General features: G+C 47.4%; 1 protein-coding gene across 4 annotated transcripts; it reads right to left on the bottom strand.

Annotated features, from left to right (window-relative positions):
- Window positions 1-712: 712 nt before the first annotated feature.
- On the bottom strand, window positions 713-20,255 carry alg13 (ALG13 UDP-N-acetylglucosaminyltransferase subunit). Of its 4 annotated transcripts, none has more exons than XM_026169541.1 (25): window positions 20,058-20,255; window positions 19,334-19,417; window positions 19,209-19,259; window positions 19,087-19,133; window positions 13,699-13,771; window positions 13,545-13,626; window positions 13,292-13,457; window positions 13,072-13,135; window positions 12,373-12,490; window positions 12,174-12,238; window positions 9,719-9,819; window positions 9,561-9,646; window positions 9,196-9,457; window positions 8,871-8,978; window positions 8,466-8,613; window positions 7,796-7,967; window positions 7,589-7,624; window positions 7,458-7,513; window positions 7,238-7,306; window positions 3,329-3,455; window positions 2,985-3,104; window positions 2,810-2,850; window positions 2,187-2,304; window positions 1,807-1,914; window positions 713-1,359 (listed from the first exon to the last, which is right to left on the bottom strand). In XM_026169541.1, the coding sequence occupies exons 1-25, from the start codon at window positions 20,175-20,177 to the stop codon at window positions 986-988; spliced, it is 2,796 nt and encodes a 931-aa protein (XP_026025326.1). In that variant the 5' UTR covers window positions 20,178-20,255; the 3' UTR covers window positions 713-985. The 4 variants fall into 4 exon arrangements, with proteins under 4 accessions (XP_026025326.1, XP_026025328.1, XP_026025327.1 ...); XM_026169543.1 differs by having other exon boundaries at window positions 8,877-8,978; XM_026169542.1 differs by having other exon boundaries at window positions 8,871-8,975.
- Window positions 20,256-20,425: the final 170 nt, after the last annotated feature.

Below are 20,425 nucleotides of genomic sequence, written 5' to 3'. Positions count from 1 at the left end.
TTCATACAACCTGTGGCGCTTTTCTCTATGAAACAAGCGGCGGTGGATGGAGCAGCTACATCCACGTGAGCTCATCCCGAATGATGATGTCACCATAAGCAAATCCAGATAAAGAGTTCCTGGGCTGAGGGACGTCCCTCCATCACCGCGTTTCTATTCTTGGCTGTGACGCCACTTCCTGTGTCAATAAAGGTTTAAAAATGACAACAGGCGACTCAGTGGGGGGTGGGGGGGAGTCGTCTCAGGCTTCGCTGCTCATCACAGGTCTGGACAAAGTAGTCGTTCAAACATCCATCAACCTTTGTCTCAGTGTAATCAGATTACTTACTGAACTTCAGTGTCACAGCAGCTGTAATGGAAAAAAAATGCCTTTATTGATTTTAGTTTCCATGGAAACTAAGAAAATCAGAGTCAGCCTCCAAAGCTCTCAAATTTTCTGCTGCTATGAATCACACTCACCCCTAACCTGCACAGGTGAGAGTTTTCTACCTGAGAGCTCAAACTGACACACTGAGGCGCTGCCCCCTCGCCAGAGATGACGACCTATCACCTGTAACTCCCCTCTGATCCCCATCTCTCACGTCCTGTGGAGAATCGCACCTTTCTGGCTTTATTATTTTACTTCCTGTTTGCTCAAAGCATAAAAAACAGGAAGTTGATGTTTGGGACTGTTAGCTGGACAATAGTCATGTGATGAAGCAAAAACGCCATCTGCTGGTGAAACAAACTTTATTCACCCAAAACCCAAAAAACAAAACATCAACACAAAGATCCCTCCACAAATAGGGACTGGTCACACCCACCACCTCATATTGGCTGTCACAACATGAATTTTAACCAACAGCAACATCCATTAACATCCAGCCAATATTTACCTTTAAATCCTAACTTTAATTTTGAAAGTCTTGCTGCAGGAAAAGTGTTCATAATAATGTTACCACTAATTCAAAACAAAAGGGGTTTTAGCCTTGAGCTAATATGCACGTTACATAGTGGGTGGGATGTAGTGTGTGGCTGTGTGGTGAGGGGACGGGGCAGCAATGTATCCAACAACGTGAGAAGGGTTGGGGGCAGGGCAGTAGAGTCGTGGGGCGTGGCCTCCAGTCGATATTGGCCCCCAGTGGACAGAGGAAGGGAGGCATGGGTGGTAGGAAGAGTGGTGAGGGTGGTGGGCGGGATGTGGAAGAGGAGGTGCAGGGGCTGTAGTCAGGTAGGTGCTTGGGGGTGGAGCTTCATATGGCAGGTGGAGCAGTGGGAGAGGAGGAGGGAGGGGCGACTGATCTGGGTAGAGGAGAGCAGAGGAGGGGGCGGAGCCTGGAGGAGTAGGACTGATGGAGGAGGAGCTTTCCATGGAGACACCTGAGGAGACAAACCACATGCTTATATTTTCAAAGTAAATTCGTTTATAATGCAGAAAATTTGGGTTTTAATGTGGAGGCAGACTAATCATGTGACCTGACCAATGACTAACAGCGCCTGCAATTGGCCCATTGTGCTTCTGCCTTCATCTGACTCCAGAATTACTGCACCGCACTTCCTGTCTGTTGCCACGCCTGTTTGCTATGTTCATCCGGTCAAATTTCACCTTAATAACAATACAGTAGTCATTGGGTACAGGAATGTGACAGCTGGATGGTGTAGGGTTTGCCCCACCCTTCCGTCCTCATTGCGCCACTCTCACCATTATGCAGCTGTAAAGCTTCACCAACAGACCTGCTGACCTCCGGCACTTCTACACTGTTTTATTGACAAACACTTCCTGTTTTGGCAGCGTGTGCACTCCAAAGGTAAAGGTAAAGTACTGACCGCCGTTGCGTCCCTCTGTCTGTCCATCTGCAGACCTGGAGGATTCTGGGTAGGAGCTGGCGGGCTGATGGGAGATCCGCCCAGTCTCAGAGAACGGCTGGGAGGCAGCTGGGGACGGAAGATGGGACAGATCAAGTCACAGTAAAGGGGGTGGAGCTTAAATTAAAACACCTGAGGGACCATCCATGCTGTAATGACATCACTGCACACATCTTCCTGTTAGTCATGTGTTCCCCACAGTTGCCTCCTACCTGATCGCACTGTTTTATTGTGAAAGGCTTCGCTACGGAAGTGAAGGCTCAGCTAAAAGATGAAACTTGCATCTTTTGTATACAGGTGGAGGAAGTGCAGCACCACCTGCTGGAACCGATCACTCTTACCGTGCAGAGGGGGCTCCTGGCCCAGGTAGGGCGTGTAGGGCTGGTAGGGGTAGGCAGTCTCAGGTGAGGAGGCGGGATACAGCTGCTGCTGTTGCTTCCAGCAGCTCTGATGGTACCACTGAGGAGACAGATGGTCACATGACGGTCACATGACAAATTCACAGCATCATGTCATCACCTGAACCTGAAACACCTGCAGAATCATCTATAAACATTCAAAGAACCTGAAGGAAACGTGTGTCTCTTTGAAACGGCAGCCACAGGTTAAAGGAGAGGAACACCAGTCACATGACCTCCACAGGACCCAGGTGATCAGAGTGTCCTTGGAAGATGTTTACCACACCTGCAAGTGACTCAGGTGCACTCAGACTTCTGCTGCTAAAACAGATCTGCCAGTGGAGGAGCTGAGCTAGTTTCAGTCATTATGTCCCGTTTATAGGTCGGAAACCTGCAGTCAGCTGAGACTGAAGGATCACCTGGATGATAACGAAAGGTTTCTCCCACTGAAAACGTCCAGAACAGAATCAACATTCTGTGATGCTCCGTGAGTTCATTCAGGCGTCTCACCTTCACCTGTCAGCGCCGCTTCAAAGACTGCTGTTTACTGTTCAGGTGTCTCTTACCTGGATGCCCAAATTGAAGTAATACTGGAGGACTCTGCAGTCTACACACACACACACACACACACACACACACACACACACACACACACACACACACACACAGACACACACAGACACATAAATCAAACTGATCCATATGGATACAAACTGTAAACACAAGCTTTTGACTTCTGACCTCTTGGTAAATCACTTCCATTAGGGTCATATGAATAAGGGGGCGGGGCTACCACAGTGCAGAGCGGCTCACCCAACTCATTAACCAACCAGGAAGAAGCAGCTGGGATCGCCATGGCAACTGGAACCAGAAAACGTGTTAGTGTATGGCAACCTACTGAGAACCAATGAGACTGAAAGACTTCGTGTCAGCTAAAGCTCTCAGAGGTGACAGAAGTCCCTCCCCCTGATATTCAGACTTCCTGTTTTAGAGGTGCAGCCAATCAGAGCCAATTAAAGCGGGTTCGGGCCTTAAACAGGGCAGAGCTCTGAGAGAAGTAACTGAGGTGGGCAGTGTTTGCTTACCTGAGCGTGTCTGCGCATGTGTGGCTGACGGCAGGTGAGCAGCTGCTGGTAGCCGTGATGAGGAAGAGGAGGGTGAGGAGGAAGAGGAAGATGGAGACGAGCAGATGACTGACAGCGGCTTCACTACCTGAAACACACACACACACACACACACACACACACACACACACACACACACACACACACACAGCAGTGAGCGAACACCTGCAGCTCTGCAGGCAGCCCTTTTGGTTCTGGATGGAGCAGTGGATCTTTTCCAGACTGAGACATGACATGAGATCAGCAAGCCACCGAACATGGGAGGGCGGGGCAGCGGCCTTCCACCTCTCAAGTCCACCTCATGGACTTGAGAATGGGAGCTGGGGTTACACTGCACAGTTTATTATAGATGCGAGACATTACAGCTTTGCCTGATAGTTGCAAATTAAGGAGCTCGTCCAGTAAGTTAGCAGCTGGAGCTTCTGGAAAATTTGAGAGGTGGGATTGCAAAAAATGTCTGCTTTGTAAAATCTATCTAAAAAAGTGAGTTTTGGGAAGATGTATTTTCCTGCCAGCTGATCGAATGATGATAGTTTATTGTGTATAAAGAGACCTTTAAAGTAAATAATACCTGCTCTAAACCAGACCTGGAACAAGTTGTCCAAAGCTGGGGGAGGAATAGGTGGTTTGAAAGGATGGGGCTTTTAAGTGAAAAATAATTAAGATTGAAATGTCTCCTGAACTGCGCCCAAACCCTGAGGGAGTGCCGAATTATTGGATTAGATGTAAAGTTGTCAATGGATGAAGGAAGAGAAGAACCCAGAAAGAAGGCAAGAGAAAATTCCCTGAGTTGAGCCTGATTCCATTGCCAGCCAGCTGGTGGGGCCCACACCCTCCCCAGACTGGAACCAGTAGGTCAGGGACCGAATATTGGCAGCCCAATAGTAAAAGCGGAAGTTGGGGAGTGCCAGACCCCCTTCAATCTTAGGTTTCTGTAAATGCACCTTAGCTACTCCAGGTCGTTTACCCTTCCAAATATAAGAGGAGATTCCAGGAGAGTCTAGAGTTGTAAAGAAAGACTTGGGGATGAAGACTGGTAAAGATTGAAATAAGTTGGTCTCAAAGGTACGGTTTAACTTGGTTTAAATCCTACCTCTCAGAGAGGTCGTTCTCTGTTGCTATGGGGCAACACTCCTCGGCTTCTGCCCCTATTTACTGTGGTGTGCCTCGAGGGTCCGTGCTCGGTCCTGCTCTTTGTACATGTTGGGATTAATTTTTAGTAAATACAACATCTCCTTTCACCGTTATGCCGATGATATCCAGATTTATTCACCTCTGAAATCCGATGTGTCTGCTTCTTTGCAACCTCTGTTCAACTGTTTGCATGAAGTTAAATTTTGGTTATCACATAATTTTCTTACATTGAGCGAAAATAAGACCGAAATCATAGTCTTTGGTAGTCACACTCTGCTAGACCGGTTAGCTGATGCCCTTGGCCCTCTCGCTAGCCATCTCTCGCTCACTGTAAGGAACCTCTGAGTGTTCCTGGAGGGCCCTTTTAAACTTCAGAAACACGTCTCCACTGTGGTAAAAACAGCTTTTGCCAGTTGCGTCAGATATCCAAAGCAAAGCCATTACTTCCTTTAAAGGACCTTGAAAAGCTTGTCCACGCATTTATCACATCCAGACTGGACTACTGTAACTGCCTCTACTCGGGCCTCCAACACTCTTCTCTTTACCGGCTTCAGTTAATTCAAAATGCAGCTGCGCGTCTTTTAACAGGTACGAGAATCTATGAACGCATAACTCCAATTTAAGCAAATTACATTGGCTCCCTGTCAAATATCGCATAGATTTTTAAATTCTTTTGTTCACTTTTAAAATTCAGAATAATTTAGCGCCCAGCTATCTCTCTGAACTCCTCCACTTACACAATCCCAACAGAGCACTTAGATCGTCCAATCACAGGCTCCTTGCACAACCTAGGTCTCGAATGAAGTCGAGCGGTGACCGGGCCTTTGCAACCGTGGCACCCAGACTCTGGAATAACCTCCCTGTTCATGTTCGTACTGCCGAGTCGATCCAGTCGTTTAAATCACGTCTTAAAACTTATCTTTTTACTTTGGCCTTTGATTCTAACTCGTTGGCTGTTTTAGCTTATTGTGTTGTTACCTATTGTTTGTTGTCCTGTTTTATTGTTTGTTTTAATTGTCTTGTGTTTTCACTGACTGTGAAGCACTATGGTCAACACTGTTGTTTTAATATGTGCTCTATAAATACATTTTGATTTGAAGTGTAAGAATTTAGGAAGGATATTCATTTTAATTGAATTAATTCGTCCGACCACAGTTGTGTTCAGGGGTGACCACTGTTGAAGGCTTTGTTTGACATTCTTCAATAGTGTAAAAAAGTCGGCTTTGAGAAGTTGTTTATACTTTCTTGTAATTGTAATACCAGGTAGGTGAACTGCTCCTTGACCACTTTAAAGGGGAAACCCGACAAATCTATTGGAAACGCTTCTTCATTTGATAGACAAAGTTCGCTCTTGGACAGATTTAATTTATAACCACAGACTTGACTGAAACGCGTGAGTAGAGACAATATAGACGTTAGGGAAGCATGTGCATTTGAGATAAAAAGCAATAAATCGTCAGCATAGAGAGAGACTGTTCAGTTTGACCTCTTTGTATGCCCTGGACAAGTTTACTGCTTCGAAAAAGCATTGCTAAAGGTTCAGTAGCTAGATCAAATAACAACAGGCTAAGGGGACAGTCCTGACGTGTGCCACGTTTGAGTTTGAATGGTTTTGATTTCTGGCTATTAGTGCAAACAGACGCAACAGGGGACAAGTATAGGCACTTGATCCATGAGATGAAGTTGGGACCGAACCCATATCTTTCCAGCACAGCAAATAAATAGTTCTACTCCACGGCATGAGTTGAAAGAAGTTCAAATTTGGTTTGGAGTTCAATATGTTTCTTGTAAACCTCAGAGTCCTTATTGTATGCATAGTGATGGTCCAAGTGTTTTATTTTATCAGCTAATTCTTGCCTTTCTTTGAAGTTTACCCTCTTTACATTAGCTGTATATGAAATGATCTGCCCTCGGGGATAGGCCTTCATTGAGTCCCAAACTAAAAGGCTAGAAATATTTGGGGAAAGATTGGCGTCTAAAAAGAGCTTAATTTGGTTATTTATAAATTCCAGAAAGGTATTATCAGATAGTAGTGTGGGGTTAAAACGCCAACTCCTGTCTGTTCTAGGTAAGTCAGGCATAGCCAGTCAGAATTAAAGGGGCGTGGTCTGATATAACTATGGCACGGTATTCACAGGCACATGCAATACTAGTCAAGTAGTCTATCCTAGAAAAAGTGTGATGGACATAAGAGAAAAAGGAATACTCCTTTCAGTCAGATGCAGATATCGCCAGATATCCCTGTTCCCGTATGTAGAAAGAAAGGAATGAATGCGTTTATGTTTTTGAACAGAAACAGGAAATGCACACTCAGACTTTGTCCCGACTGCCGTTAGACCAAAACCAAGAGAAGAAGAGAGCTCGGCGCGTCACAGGAACAGGAAGTGCTCAAAGTCCAAGCACCATTACCTTCAGAGGTTGCGACCTCTGGAGGATGACGTTGGACAGGCGCTTTAGGCCTGCTGTACAGGTTTTTGATTGGACGAACAATGTTTAGGGCCGTTCTCTGTCCAGCTTGTCGCCGCCCACCGAGACGAGGCGGAGCAGAGATGGCAGCTGCAGTCTATGGCGCGGTCGCAACGATATTCTCCTGAAGTCTGAAGCAGGAAGTTGAACTTTCCCGGGTCTGAAACGAGACGCTCAGACTGCGAGGCAGCAGCGCCAACCACTGAGCTACCCTGGCACCGCTGTCACACACGCGATGATGTCACCTTCAAGCTACGCTGCGGGACGTACCTGCTGGCTGTAGCTGAAGTTCACGTCTGATCTCGTGGGAGAGTCAGCCACGCCTCCTTCCTGCTCATCCTTTCAAAATAAAATAGAAACAGACTGATTACAGCTTCATGGGGTCACTGATCACATGACCTCTTCACACGTGCAAATTTCAAACCAATTTTCATGTGCAACATTATGCTGACCTGCATCACACTAACAGGAGACAGAGGTCAGCTCTTACCTGATTGGTGGAGGTCTCAGTGGCGCTGTAAACTCCGGAGGTCTGGAAACTCTGATCTGAAATAATGTGAGACAGAGTCACCAACATGGCTGCTGCAGGGAGGCGTGTCACAGCGGGATCACGTTACTCACCCTGTGAACTGTAGATGAAGTCCTCCGTGTACTCGGCTGCATGCGGGAGACACACACACACACACACACACACACACACACACACACACACACTTAAAGTCAGTTTCTGATGAGTTTTCACAGTAAAAACCTCTCATTAGACTTTTACTGTGAAAGGTTACTAAGGGGAAGGAAGTGAAAATCTGAAGTGAGCAGTGGCGTCCTCACCCTGGTCCTCCACTGTGCTTATGTCCTCCTGCTCCTCCTCTGACGAGCACACGGGAGTGTTTCTGGGTGGGGGGGCAGGGGAGAGGGGCCCAGAGCCTCTCTGAACTCTATAGGAGGAGCCAGAGGGAGGGGCTGGGGGACCAATGGAGGGGGGAGGAGCCACAGTGGGGCCCTGCATAGGAAACAGTAAAATGTGACCTGAAAATGTCACACCTGAGTCTTCTTCTTCGACAACAAGTCTGTGACCAATCATCAGTCGCCTCACTCAAGGGCCCTTTCTATTGGCTGCCAGCAACAACCAAGAAAAGGCTGTATATAAAAGATAGACATGTTTGTAGGAGTTTAAAACTGCATTCTTGTTAATGGCCTAGAGGGGGCGATAGCTGTGGTCACGTGGAAGTGGAAAAAACCTCAGTCACTCATCTCAGCTCACACACAATAAAATGGAGTCTGACGTCTCAGAGGACAAATATCTGGGACACTCTTAAAGATGTGATGTCGCTGCTTACCTCACCTGTCCTCAGTAATGTAGAATCTGGTTTTTGAGTAACCATCATTTAAACGTGTTTACCATAAACCACGTGAAGTACACGGCCCCTCCCACCTGCCTCAGCGCTCCGTGCACACACGCGCCGCCATCATCGGAGGATTTTTCCCAGCACATACTCACTGGCAGCGGAGGGAAGACGCCGTCGCCGGCGCCATCGAGCTGGTAGTACGAGATGGCTGCGTCCAGATCGGCCGGCTCCTCCACCGCCTCGGGAAAACCAAACTGACACTCTTTGTTCAGAGCCGCTGCCAGCTGACGCCGACTGCGCCTGAAAAAACCACGGAGGAGAAAATAAAAACCCACCGACTGACATCACATCCTCTTTCAGGCCAGAGTGACTTTGTCTGCGATTACAGCACCTCATGTCACATGACTCGATTCATTTTAAAAACAGGAGCTGCTTCAGAGATCAGCTGACCGGTCATTCCTGGTGGTTACATCAGTGTCGTGCGTGTTGGCGTGTCGTGCGTGTTGGCGTGTCGTGCGTGTTGGCGTGTCGTGCGTGTTGGCGTGTCGTGCGTTTACCGGGACCTGAAGGTGAAGCTCTCGTAGTCCTGATAATACCTGCGACCAGGATGGTAATAGGTCAGCTGAGTACCAATCAGGTGACGGTTCAGGAAACGGGTGGAGCTTCTGACCAGAAACATTTGCGCGCATGCACGCACACACACACACACACACACACACACACACACACACACCTCATTAACATGATATTTTTTACCGATGGTCGGAGCCACTGACATCGATCAGGAAACTAAGGGGGCGGGTCCCACCTTTAGAAAAGTGCATTTAAAACATTTGTGTCTGTGAGTCAAACTGCACAGGTGCATCTCAGGTAAAGTCTCACCTTGAGGCTCCGTAGCGTGGTGTTCGGGCTGGGGGGGGATGGTGATGGTGAGGGGGGGCATAGGGGTCATAGGTCATAGCTCCAGGTGATGGAGGAGGGGGTGGGCGGGGGTGGCCCGCCGGTTGGAAGCGAGGTGGCAGACTCGAGGGGGCGGGGCCTCCATAGGAAGGAGGAGGTGGGATTAGCAGCTCTGTTCCCTTCATCCCACGAGATTTCCTGAAGTAGCGATGGCGGTGATGCCGCTGACCACGAGAGTCCGGGTCTGAGGGAGAGACAGGAAGAGACCGTACAGGAAGTCAGGTGAGTAACACAGGAAAAGGATAAAACAAAACAGGGAGTGGATGGGGAAAAAAAAAAAGAAGCACCGAGGTCTCCTTTTCTGGAGGGCGCAGCCACATTCCAGGCGGGAACCGGATTCACGGGTTTGAGGTCCGTCAGAGGGACCAGGTGTCTGTGAGGAAAGACACGTGAGTGATGTCACAGCGGCACTGATGGACGTGATCCTGCCGTGTGTGTGTGTTACTTCTCGCCCAGTTCCTCGATGAACACCGTGACGGCGGATGAGTGCGTTCCCACTTCCTGGATGAAGGCGTTGTAGTACTTGCCCTTCGGCTCCAGACGCACCTGAAACAAGTTTCATTCCTGATGTCACAAACATGGTGGCTAGGGGGTGGAGCCAAAAATAAAATGCCACCTATCTTATAGTACCACAAATGTTTTTGGAGCTTCATTCATAAGAGTTACAGCCAGTAACCACAGACAGTAACTGTTTTTCAGTGCTTTCCGTGTCTGAACAGCTGATTAAAGTTTGACCTCTGACCCCTCGCTGTAGTGACCTCACCAAAAACTCACAACACGCATACCGAGACGCCTCAGGGGCCTGTTCTTCGTACCGCGCTAAGTAGGTTAGCTGGATTAGATTGTTGACGATTTCGCGTGATCTTGGATCGTTCGGTTCCCCGAAGCTCATCCGGGACTTGCTGTCATAGCAACAGAGCCGTAAGCGTAAACCTGCTGGGGAGCAGGTTTACTTTATGTAAACAGGATTAGATCGCGGCCACGCAGGTATTTCCGCGTCATTCATACGAAAGCAACAGCGATATTCCACCACTGTTTCACCATAAATAAATAACATCAATGTAACTGAAGATAATGCAGCACCTGATCCATTTATTGATTTCACACAGGTCATTTCCTAAAAAAGGGAAATGTACTATTAACATTCTATTACATGTATGTGATTATTACAGATGTAATTCATATTTCACAGTAGTAATTGTAAATTACTTCGTGTAATCAAGATGAGAGACCACGGCTATAAAAGCGAAGGTGGATTTGGGAAGCCTGTCGCAGCCATGTCCTGTCCGTATACGCGAGCAACCCATTGTGGAAGGTGCAAGATTGATAAGGAGAGTCCTCAGAATTCAGCGTATATTGCGGGACAGACAGGATCCTTTAGCTCAGCGCGACAGTGTGCTCATAGAGAGATATCGATTTTCCCGTGAGGATATTATTTACTTAACCAACTTGTTGACGAGGGGGTGCAGGACCACCACCTGTCTTTTTTTGCTCTGCCCTTTTCTTGGTTGCTGTTATAAACAAACAAACAGATTATTCCAGGGTCTCTTTCCAAGAGACTCAAAGCAATATAAGTGATAAATATTACCATTCTGTAGAATATTCTTATTATTCACTTTTACTTGTTCCCATGTTCTAGTGGGTCCTGTTGTGGCTCTAATGTGAAAGGGGATATAATATAACATATTATAATATAATATAATGTAATATAATATTGGATAATATGGTGTGATATGATAAATCTACCCTACCGCCTACTGGTGTTGGCCAGAGGGGCCGATGGTGCGATATGGCAGCCTGGCTTCTGTCAGTCTGCCCCAGGGCAGCTGTGGCTACAACCGTAGCTGCCTCCACCAGTGTGTGAATGTGAGAGTGAATGAATAGTGGCATTGTAAAGCGCTTTGGGTGCCTTGGAAAGCGCTATATGAACCCAATCCATTATTATTATTATTATTATTGTTATTATTAAATTACTTACGAGTTTAATTTGTCAGCAACTTTCTGCCAGCCCTCTCTCCTTGCTTTTGCAGCCTTTGCAGTGTTCCCTTGTGTTTTAATTAAACTCTGAAACTCCTGAAATCCCTCAATGAAGAGTTCTTGCTCTGCTGCTGGAAAATACCGAGCGCGCTCCTTCGACATTTTTGCCGACCAATCAGCGGGTTGCCGATCAATGTTTCTACTATCGATGCGTAGCCCCTTTTACGACACCCAGTGATCTCACATTACTGCGTCCAGCTGTACTAATCGTCAACAGCAGGTGTGTTCGGAGAACCGGATTAGCGAGCTCACGGTTAGCGCGATGGTTTGGTCTTGGATGTGTCATTTGATCTTGGATGTAGTAAGCGAGGTACGAAGAACGGGCCCCAGGTCACGAAACCCAGAGTCCCCTTGATGTTTACGTGCTTGATAATTACATTCTCCAAAACTACTTCCTCCAAATGTTTCAGCATAAAAGCCTCTTTTAGAAGTGAAGTTCTCCTGTGTAGTGAAATGCTGACAGCTTTTAATTTGAAAGGAATACAGGAAGTGTCAAGAGTTTGTAAAGGAGATTGAGCCTAGATGCACTGGTGGATTATTTTATTGCAGGTGAGGTCAAAGGTCAGAGAGCGGTTCCTTTTTTTCTTGTCATGTAAAATGTTGACAGAGCTTTGACGAGGACGTCCGTCTCTGCACATCGATATAAATCAGAATAAAAATAATAATAATTCACCATGTCATAAACAGCGCCAGCCTTATTAAGCATCACTGGGCACTCTCCCTTTGTATCCTGTAGCATCTAGATAACCTGCCGGCTGTGAGGTCAGAGCCTGAGGCGGTTTGGTGTGAATGAACTCTGACCTCTGTGTCTGAACCTTGTTCACATCCGCGTTATAAAGTTTTCAGTAATACAGTCTTCTTACCTGACACTTGTCTCCCAGGAAGTACTGCCTCCCTGCAAACACCATGTAGTCCGTCTTCTGCATCTCTGTCACAGTGATCAGATTAGACCGTCACAGGAAGTAATCAGATTACACAGCTGTCAGTTGTACAGTGTCCAGCTTCAGTTCACCAGCATTACTTTATCCTGACGCTGGTCTGGATTAGTTAAACCTGCGTTACCTTTGCAGGTGTCCTGCCACACATCGAACTCCAGGTTTCTGTAAACGTCCCCGTCCAGAGACTTCATCACCTTGTAGGGCAGAGACAGTCTGGAGGGAGGCGGAGCTTCTGCAGGAGGCTGAACAACAAAAACATTACATCAGCTGCAGTTCCTGATGTCCAGCAGAGGCAGCAGTGAGTCAGTCCCATAAACTTCCATGTTTGCTGACTGCTAGCTTCACCTGACCAATAATATGGCTGCTGTGAGGTTACCGTACCAACAGATCATCCAAGAAGGCGGAGCTCCAGTTTAATGAGTGAAATTCAACAGTTATGATTGGATGCCACTGACTTGCACGTCACGGATTCTTCTGGCATCATTTGGCTCTTTGCATTTTTACCTTTCTTACTTCACCAATGACGAGTTCACGTGTTCCAGGTCCTGCTGATGGCGTCCTAGGACTCTGAACAAACTCAGGCTGAAACTAGACATTAAAAGCTGCAGAGCAGAGGTCGTCAATGCAGAGCCTCAGGCGTGAAGCAGGAAGTAGAGCGTGTTTCTAAAGACCCTGGTGGCTCCTCTGAACGTTCTGGAGGATTCGGCACTGTGGTTGTTTTTTAAGTTTCATTTTTCTTTAAGTTTTTGGTACTTTTGTTGCTGTTAGTGTTGTTATCCACGAATGCTCGGGCGATCCAATCGGCATCTATCAGCATTCCTACCTTTGAGTCGTCCGTCACAGCTCGTGGTTTCTCCTCGATGGGTCCGCCTGGCTCCGCCTCCTCACTGCAGAGCACAAACAAATGGGCCCTCAGTTCTGATGTTTCCATGACGATGGCTGCTTCATCAGTTTCTGATTTCGTCTGTCACCGTTGCCCTGGTTACCATGATTCCAGGTCAGAGCTGCTCTGCCGCAACGTCCTCAGGTGTGTATGTGTTTACCTGTGCCCGCGGTCCTCAGGTGTGTCATATCCAAGGTCAACATCACTGCACATGGATGGACTGTTTCTATAGCGACGACCTCCGACCCTGAAGGCCTCCATGGCCTGGCAGAGCTCCGCCTCCTCAAAGCCAAATACCTGAGTGTAAAGCAGCTCATACAGAAGAGCTACACACACACACACACACACACACACACTGAGTGCAGAGGAACTATAGACTTTCTGTGTTCGGCCAATCAGATAGCAGCACTCACACTGACAGAGGGCGGCAGAGGCGGGGTAACTCCTTGGGTAAACAATGTCATAGTGACCATTGATGGAGCAGCACAGCGTCACCTCGGCAACACAAAAGACTGACAGTCAGCACCAGCCAATTACCTCACAGACCTCAGGGTCACGTGACCTTACCTTGTCCACAAAGTCGTCCTCCGAGATGATGGTGGCTGGTTTCCCCGGGTAACGGTAGATCAGGAAGCAGCGCCTGCACACATGGAGTCATGTGACTCAGAGTCGTACTGAACCAGAGCGATAAGGGACGCCTCATTTATGATGTCATCACGCCACAGACTCAAACTGATACTGACATATTCACGGGTGCACATAAGTGGTCCGCAGGTGCACATTTGCTGTCAAAATAAAAGACGCGCACCAGATAAGAAGTTGCAACGCGCGTTTGCGTCCATACAAAAGGCAGTGTCTTTGTCCGCTTGAGCAGGATTTTCACAGCACATTCTGCAACACATCAGTCTTTATTTATAAAGCACTTTTCATACAAAAATGTAGCACAAAGTGCTTTACATGGTTAAAAGCAGCCCACCCTACCACTCACTCCCCACACTCTCATTAACATGAACGATCATGGATACACACACACACACACACACACACACACACAGTAAAATTGGGCTGGGCACACATGAGCCAGGTGAGGAAACACTATCACAGGGAGCCGGTTACAGACTGCAGCCTCCAGGCTGGGCACACGGCAGGAGGGAGGCAAAGGAGCCCCCCAGCCAGGCTGAGAGGACCCACAGAGCCCCAGCAGCCCCGGTGCAGAGAGCCCCCTCTGAGGAAACACTGGAGATATGACCTAATAAGAGTATATGCAGAATAAAAAGATAAAATAAATAAGAATGGGATACAGTATAAATATAAATAGAGTAAGAAGATAAAAAACAAATAAGAATAAAATCAATAAATATTAGGTAAAACCTAAATTAACAATATAAATAGAATAACAGGATAGAATAAATAAGCATAAAATAAATAAATGTTAGGTGAAAGCTAAATTAAAAAGGTGGGTCTTGAGCCTGTTCTTAAAAACATGTACGTTCTCTGCGGCCCTGAGCTCCTCCGGCAGGCTGTTCCACAGACGAGGACCATACCACTGAAACGCTGCCTCTCCGTGAGTATGTGTCCTGACTTTAGGGACAATCAAAAGGCCAGTACCAGAGGACCTCAGGGTCCGCGAGGGTTCGTATAGTAAAAGCAGATCTGAGAGATAAGAAGGCCCAAGACCATTAAGACATTTAAAAACCAATAAAAGAACTTTAAAATCGATCCTGAAACACACGGGGAGCCAGTGCAGCGATTCTAAAACCGGTGTAATGTGGGCCCGCCCTCTGGTCTTCATCAGCACACGAGCTGCAGAGTTTTGCAAAAGTTGTAAAGGTGAAATATTCTTCTTAGGAAGACCAGAGAGCAGGGCAGTAATCAATGCGACTGGTAATAAAAGCATGCATCAGCATCTCCGTGTTACACTGCTATGCAGATGACACCCAGCTCTATCTGTCCATGAAGCCAGATAACACACACCAATTAGTTAAACTGCAGGAATGTCTTAAAGACATAAAGACCTGGATGGCCGCTAACTTTCTGCTTCTTCATTCAGATCAAACTGAGGTTATTGTACTCGGCCCTGAAAATCTTAGAAATATGGTATCTAAGCAGATTCTTCCTCTGGATGGCATTACCTTGGCCTCCAGTAACACTGTGAGGAACCTTGGAGTCATTTGGAGCAGATTTCTCCTGTTTTGGCTTCCTGTTAAATCCAGAATTCAAAATCCTGCTCCTCACATACAAGGTCTTAAATAATCAGGCTCCATCTTATCTTAATAACCTTGTTGTTGCGACTTTCATCCGTAAATAAAGCCGCGGCCGGCTGAGTTGGTTGCGTCCCTGTGACGCGCCTCCAATAATCCATAATGAGTCGTACTTGTACTTTGCGCATTTATTTTAAGAACAAAACAAAAACAAACATTTGCGCTTTCAATCAATTTCCAACTAGCGCATGGATTAACTGGTGTGCCAAAAAATGACGGTCAACAGAAAAGTTTGCCCACAAACCACTCACCCAACACACCTGCTGCGAACACCGACATCAGGTAAATAGACTGTGACCACACCCACATACCATCACCTGAGACGCAGGTAAAACTATACACCTGTGCCACCAAAACAAAAAGGAAAAACATAAACATTGACTTTGGCTCTTACACTTGTAGTACCATATCACCCTATTAGAGCGCTTCGCTCTCACACTGCAGGTCTACTTGTTGTTCCTAGAGTATTTAAAGGTTTCTGATCACAACTAGGGCTGGGTATCGTCACTGATTTCTAGAATCGATTTGATTCCGATTTACAAGGTCCCGAATCGAATCGATTCGAATCTGGGAAATTTTGCCTCAGACAGTCAGAAATATTATAATTCAGATCTGTACATTAACATATTTTTGTATCTATATAAAGGAAGCTGACACTCGCAAGACTTTATCAAAGGTGTGAGCATCACAGCAGAGGCCTTTGTGTCAAAGTAGCTGAAGATAAAACAGAAAAACATGAAGGAGATTTTCCTGGCCTGGGATTTTATAAAAAATATTCTGCAGTAGATCAAAAACGAAAGAAAACCATTAATCAACATATGAACATTACCTCTGAGTTACAGCGGTTTTATTAGAGACACAGCGTTTTGCATTTTGCATAATTTTAGAAAGTTTAAATTTGTTCAGTAACCTGTTGAACGGCAGAAATGAGGTTTTCTCTTCGGAAGTAGGTAAAAGGGAAAAAAACAGCGGCCGACAGGCTGTGAACAACGGCAGCCTTGTGCGTAACAAGCAAGCGAATAATGAAGAAAACAGATTTTTAAACGGGAAACTGTTCTTGAAATATACTGAGAGATAAAACTAACAGCTCTAGAATCAGCGCAAAAAGGACGTAAACACAAAGCGCGGACCCGCCGAAACATCAGAATCAGCTTGTCGATTTTAATCGATGAATCGATTATCAAAACCCACCCCTAATCACAACCTGGTGCTCCTTGTCCCTGTGTATGAGCCCTTAGTGCGCAGGGAGCCACCACCACAGTCCAGAGATGGACGGAGGAGAGCGAGGAGGCTCTTAAGGACTGTTTTAAATCTACTGTGTGGGAGGTGACCTGTGACTACCACGGAGAGGACATCGACAGCCTTGTGACCTGCATTACTGACTATATTAACTTCTGTGTGGATAACGCCGCACCCAACAGGACTGTGCGGAGTTTCTCCAACAACAAACTGTGGATTACCGCAGAAATGAAAGCCGTCCTTAAGCAGAAGAGGAGGGCCTTCAAAGCCAGGGACAAAGAGGAGTTGAAAAGGGTGCAGAGAGAGCTGAGGGGACTGATAAGGAATGGGAAGGAGAGCTACAGGCAGAAGATGGAGAACCAGCTTCAACAAAACAACGTTGGTGAAGTCTGGAGAGGCCTCAGAACCATCTCAGGCCACAAACAGCAGAACTCTCTGCCTGGGAGGGATGTGAGATGGGCAAATGAACTGAATCATTTCTTCAACAGATTTGATTCAGCCATGAGGCAGTCTGCAACATCGGCTGCAGACTCACCCACCCCCACTGCTGCTGCTCCACCTCAGACACTTCACACCTCCTCTATTCACCCTGCTCACTCCCCCCCACCCCCAACAACAGCATCCAATACACACTCAACACAAGGCTCCAGCCTGTCTCTCTCAACCACCCAGGTTAGGAGGGAACTGAGGAGGATTAATGGCAAGAAGGCAGCGGGTCCAGATGGCATCAGCTCGAGGGTCGTCAGGTCCTGCGCGGACCAACTGTGTGGGGTGATGGAGCACCTCTTCAACCTGAGCCTGAGGTTGGGAAGAGTCCCACAGCTCTGGAAAACCTCCTGTGTTGTACCAGTGCCAAAGACTTCACGCCCCAAGGACCTCAACAGCTACAGGCCGGAGGCTCTCACATCCCACCTGATGAAGACCCTGGAGCGGCTGGTCCTGGCTCAGCTTCGGCGCCTAATAAGCTCATCACTGGACCCACTTCAGTTTGCCTACCAGCCTGGCATTGGAGCGGATGATGCCGTCATTCACCTCCTACATCGTTCCCTCGCTCACCTGGAGACCGCTGGAAGCACTGTGAGAATCATGTTCTTTGATTTCTCCAGTGCCTTCAACACCATTCTTCCCTCGGTTCTAAAGGACAAGCTGGTGAACTCTGGAGTGGACCATCACCTCACTACCTGGATCCTGGACTACCTCACCGACCGACCACAGTATGTGAGGACTCAGGGCTGTGTGTCAGGCAGGGTCGTCTGCAGTATGGGGGCCCCACAGGGAACGGTTCTGGCTCCGTTCCTCTTCACCATCTACACTGCAGACTTCTCCCACAATTCCACCCAGTGCTTCCTGCAGAAGTTCTCTGACGACTCTGCAATAGTCGGCCTCATCACTGATGGGGACGACAAGGAGTACAGAGGACTGACTCAAGACTTTGTGGACTGGTGCCAGCTGAACTACCTCCAGATCAACGCCAGTAAAACCAAGGAACTGGTGGTAGACTTCCACAGGCACAAGCATTCTCCACTGCAACCACTGAACATCCAAGGTATGGACATCGAGGCTGTGGACAGCTACAGGTACCTTGGTGTTCATCTGAACAACAGACTGGACTGGACTCATAACTCAGACGCCCTCTACAGGAAAGGGCAGAGCAGGCTGTACCTGCTGTATTTTTACTCAGTTGTATATAGCATTTGTATTCTATTTTTATCCTATTGTATAATTTATTCTATTTTATTCTGTACAGTTGTGTACAGTATCTTATTCTATTTCAGTGTTCTCTAATTTTTGATATATATAACTTTGCACTGTCCACTTTCTGCTGTAACAAAACATATTAGTCCCACACGTGGGAAATTAAGGTTATCTTATCTTAAAAGTAGAATGGGAGGCAGAGCCTTCAGTTTTCAGGCCCCTCTTCTGTGGAACCAGCTTCCAGTTTGGATTCAGGAGACAGACACTATCTCTACTTTCAAGATCAGGCTTCAAACTCCTCCCTTAGTTATGCTGCAACAGGTGTAGCCTGCCGGGGATTCCCATGATGCACTGGGTGTTTCTTCTTCACTCACTATGTGTTAACAGACCTCTCTGCATTGAATCATATCTGTTATTAACCTCTGTCTCTCTTCCACAGCATGTCTTTATCCTGTCTTCCTTCTCTCACCCCAACCAATCACAGCAGATGGCCCCGCCCCTCCCTGAGCCCGGTTCTGCCGGAGGTTTCTTCCTGTTAAAAGGGAGTTTTTCCTTCCCACTGTCGCCAAAGTGCTTGCTTGTTGTGATTTGGCGTTATATAAATAAAATTGTATTGTGATTTAGGATGGTATAAAACAAAAAAAGAAACAAAAGGAAAATTCTGGTTTGGTAGCCACACCCCTCAGGTCAGCTGGTTTCGAAACACGCCGTGACTGCTTTGAGGTCATCGAAGAAAACACAGCATACCTGCATCACTCACCTGTACAGCTGAGACAGAGCCTTGATCTCCACCTGACCCACCGTCTCCTGAAAACACACACAGGTTAACACACTGCCTGCAGGTGAACAGCTGACTGAAGGTCAAAGGTCAGAGATATTCACCTTTGGATCCTCCAGACGTTCCAGGTATTTCTCAAACGAGCCTTCAACAAACTGCAGAGGACAGAAAACACAGCACAATGAAGTAACTGAGTATTTCTCTCATACTCAGAATACTCTGAACTCACCGGCTCAAAGTTGCATCTATTGGCTCTCATAAAGTTAGCGCAGTCCTGACGGATCTTCTGATGGTAATTCTGAGAGAAATACAACTACACACACACACACACACACACACGAGAACAGTTTTTCTGAGGTTAGCCTCGCGGGTCGCCATCACGCTGACGCACACACCCAGAAACCACTCCGAGATGACAAACAGCCGTCACTAACAGTCAGGGGGACGAGTTAGGGACAACCTCAGACTGCTGAGCAGCAAAGCTCAGGTGAGCTCAGGTGTGTCGCTCCTGGGGAACCTGCCAAACGCCTCAGCGGGAAGGAAACAGGAAGTTGCACCTCTAACAAAACACAAGAGTGACAATCTCTTCCTGCAGGAGAAAAGTAATCCACTACACTCCCATTGAGGTAAGAGTCACAGGTAATGGATTACTCAGAGTAACAAGCGAAGCTGATGGGAGGAGCTTCACACAGACATCTGAGGACAGGTGAAACCTCTGAGGAGTCCACAGGTCACTGACACGTGTTAGTGTTGCTGTCCCTCCTCATGAGCTCGCTGCCTCCTGGTTCTGGTTCGGCCCACACTCTCCGCAGACCTGCTTTGTGCGGCGGAATGAAACTGTGTGCACTGACGTCTGTGACCTTTGACCTCGCCCAGTTTGACCCAGAGTTTAAACAAAGTTCCCTCACACCGTAACTGTACTCGGTACGCCTCCCTCCCGCCACCCAGCTCACCTGCTCGGACACGGCCCGGAACAGGCTGGACGCATCGCGTGCCACCATCTTCCGGTACAGGCCGAGGCTGCACAGGTACTCGTCCATGTTCACGAAGTACTTCTTCAGGCCTTTCTGCATCGCGCCGCCACTCCGTCACCTGCACACGGACTGAACGCGAGCCCGCGAGCTCAGGTGGGATTAATCAGGTCTGATGGGCGCGCGGAGCCTCGCGGTGCTGCTGAGGCCTTCGCGGACCGGCCCGGGCTCGGAAATACCAGCGCTGCTTTTTGTTTAACGTCATGTTTGTGTTATTATGTGACTGGTTGCTGATGTTTTACTTGTGTTTATAACACGGAGCGACGTGTCACTGAGATTCACGCGGGGAC

This window comes from Astatotilapia calliptera, chromosome 6 (genome assembly GCF_900246225.1).
Source record: "Astatotilapia calliptera chromosome 6, fAstCal1.2, whole genome shotgun sequence".
NCBI classification, from domain to species: domain Eukaryota; kingdom Metazoa; phylum Chordata; class Actinopteri; order Cichliformes; family Cichlidae; genus Astatotilapia; species Astatotilapia calliptera.
This window is presented reverse-complemented; position numbering and strand designations above follow the sequence as displayed.

Bases quoted from the DNA above. Each gene is read 5' to 3' on its own strand.
- alg13 (XM_026169541.1), bottom strand. From the start codon at position 20,177: ATGCAGAAAGGCCTGAAGAAGTACTTCGTGAACATGGACGAGTACCTG. The intron at 13,136-13,291 runs GTAAACACATAC...TGTGCTCTGCAG, and splicing joins CCTGAGGACCGCGGGCACAG to TGAGGAGGCGGAGCCAGGCG. The intron at 12,491-13,071 runs GTAGGAATGCTG...TTTGTTGTTCAG, and splicing joins CTGTGACGGACGACTCAAAG to CCTCCTGCAGAAGCTCCGCC.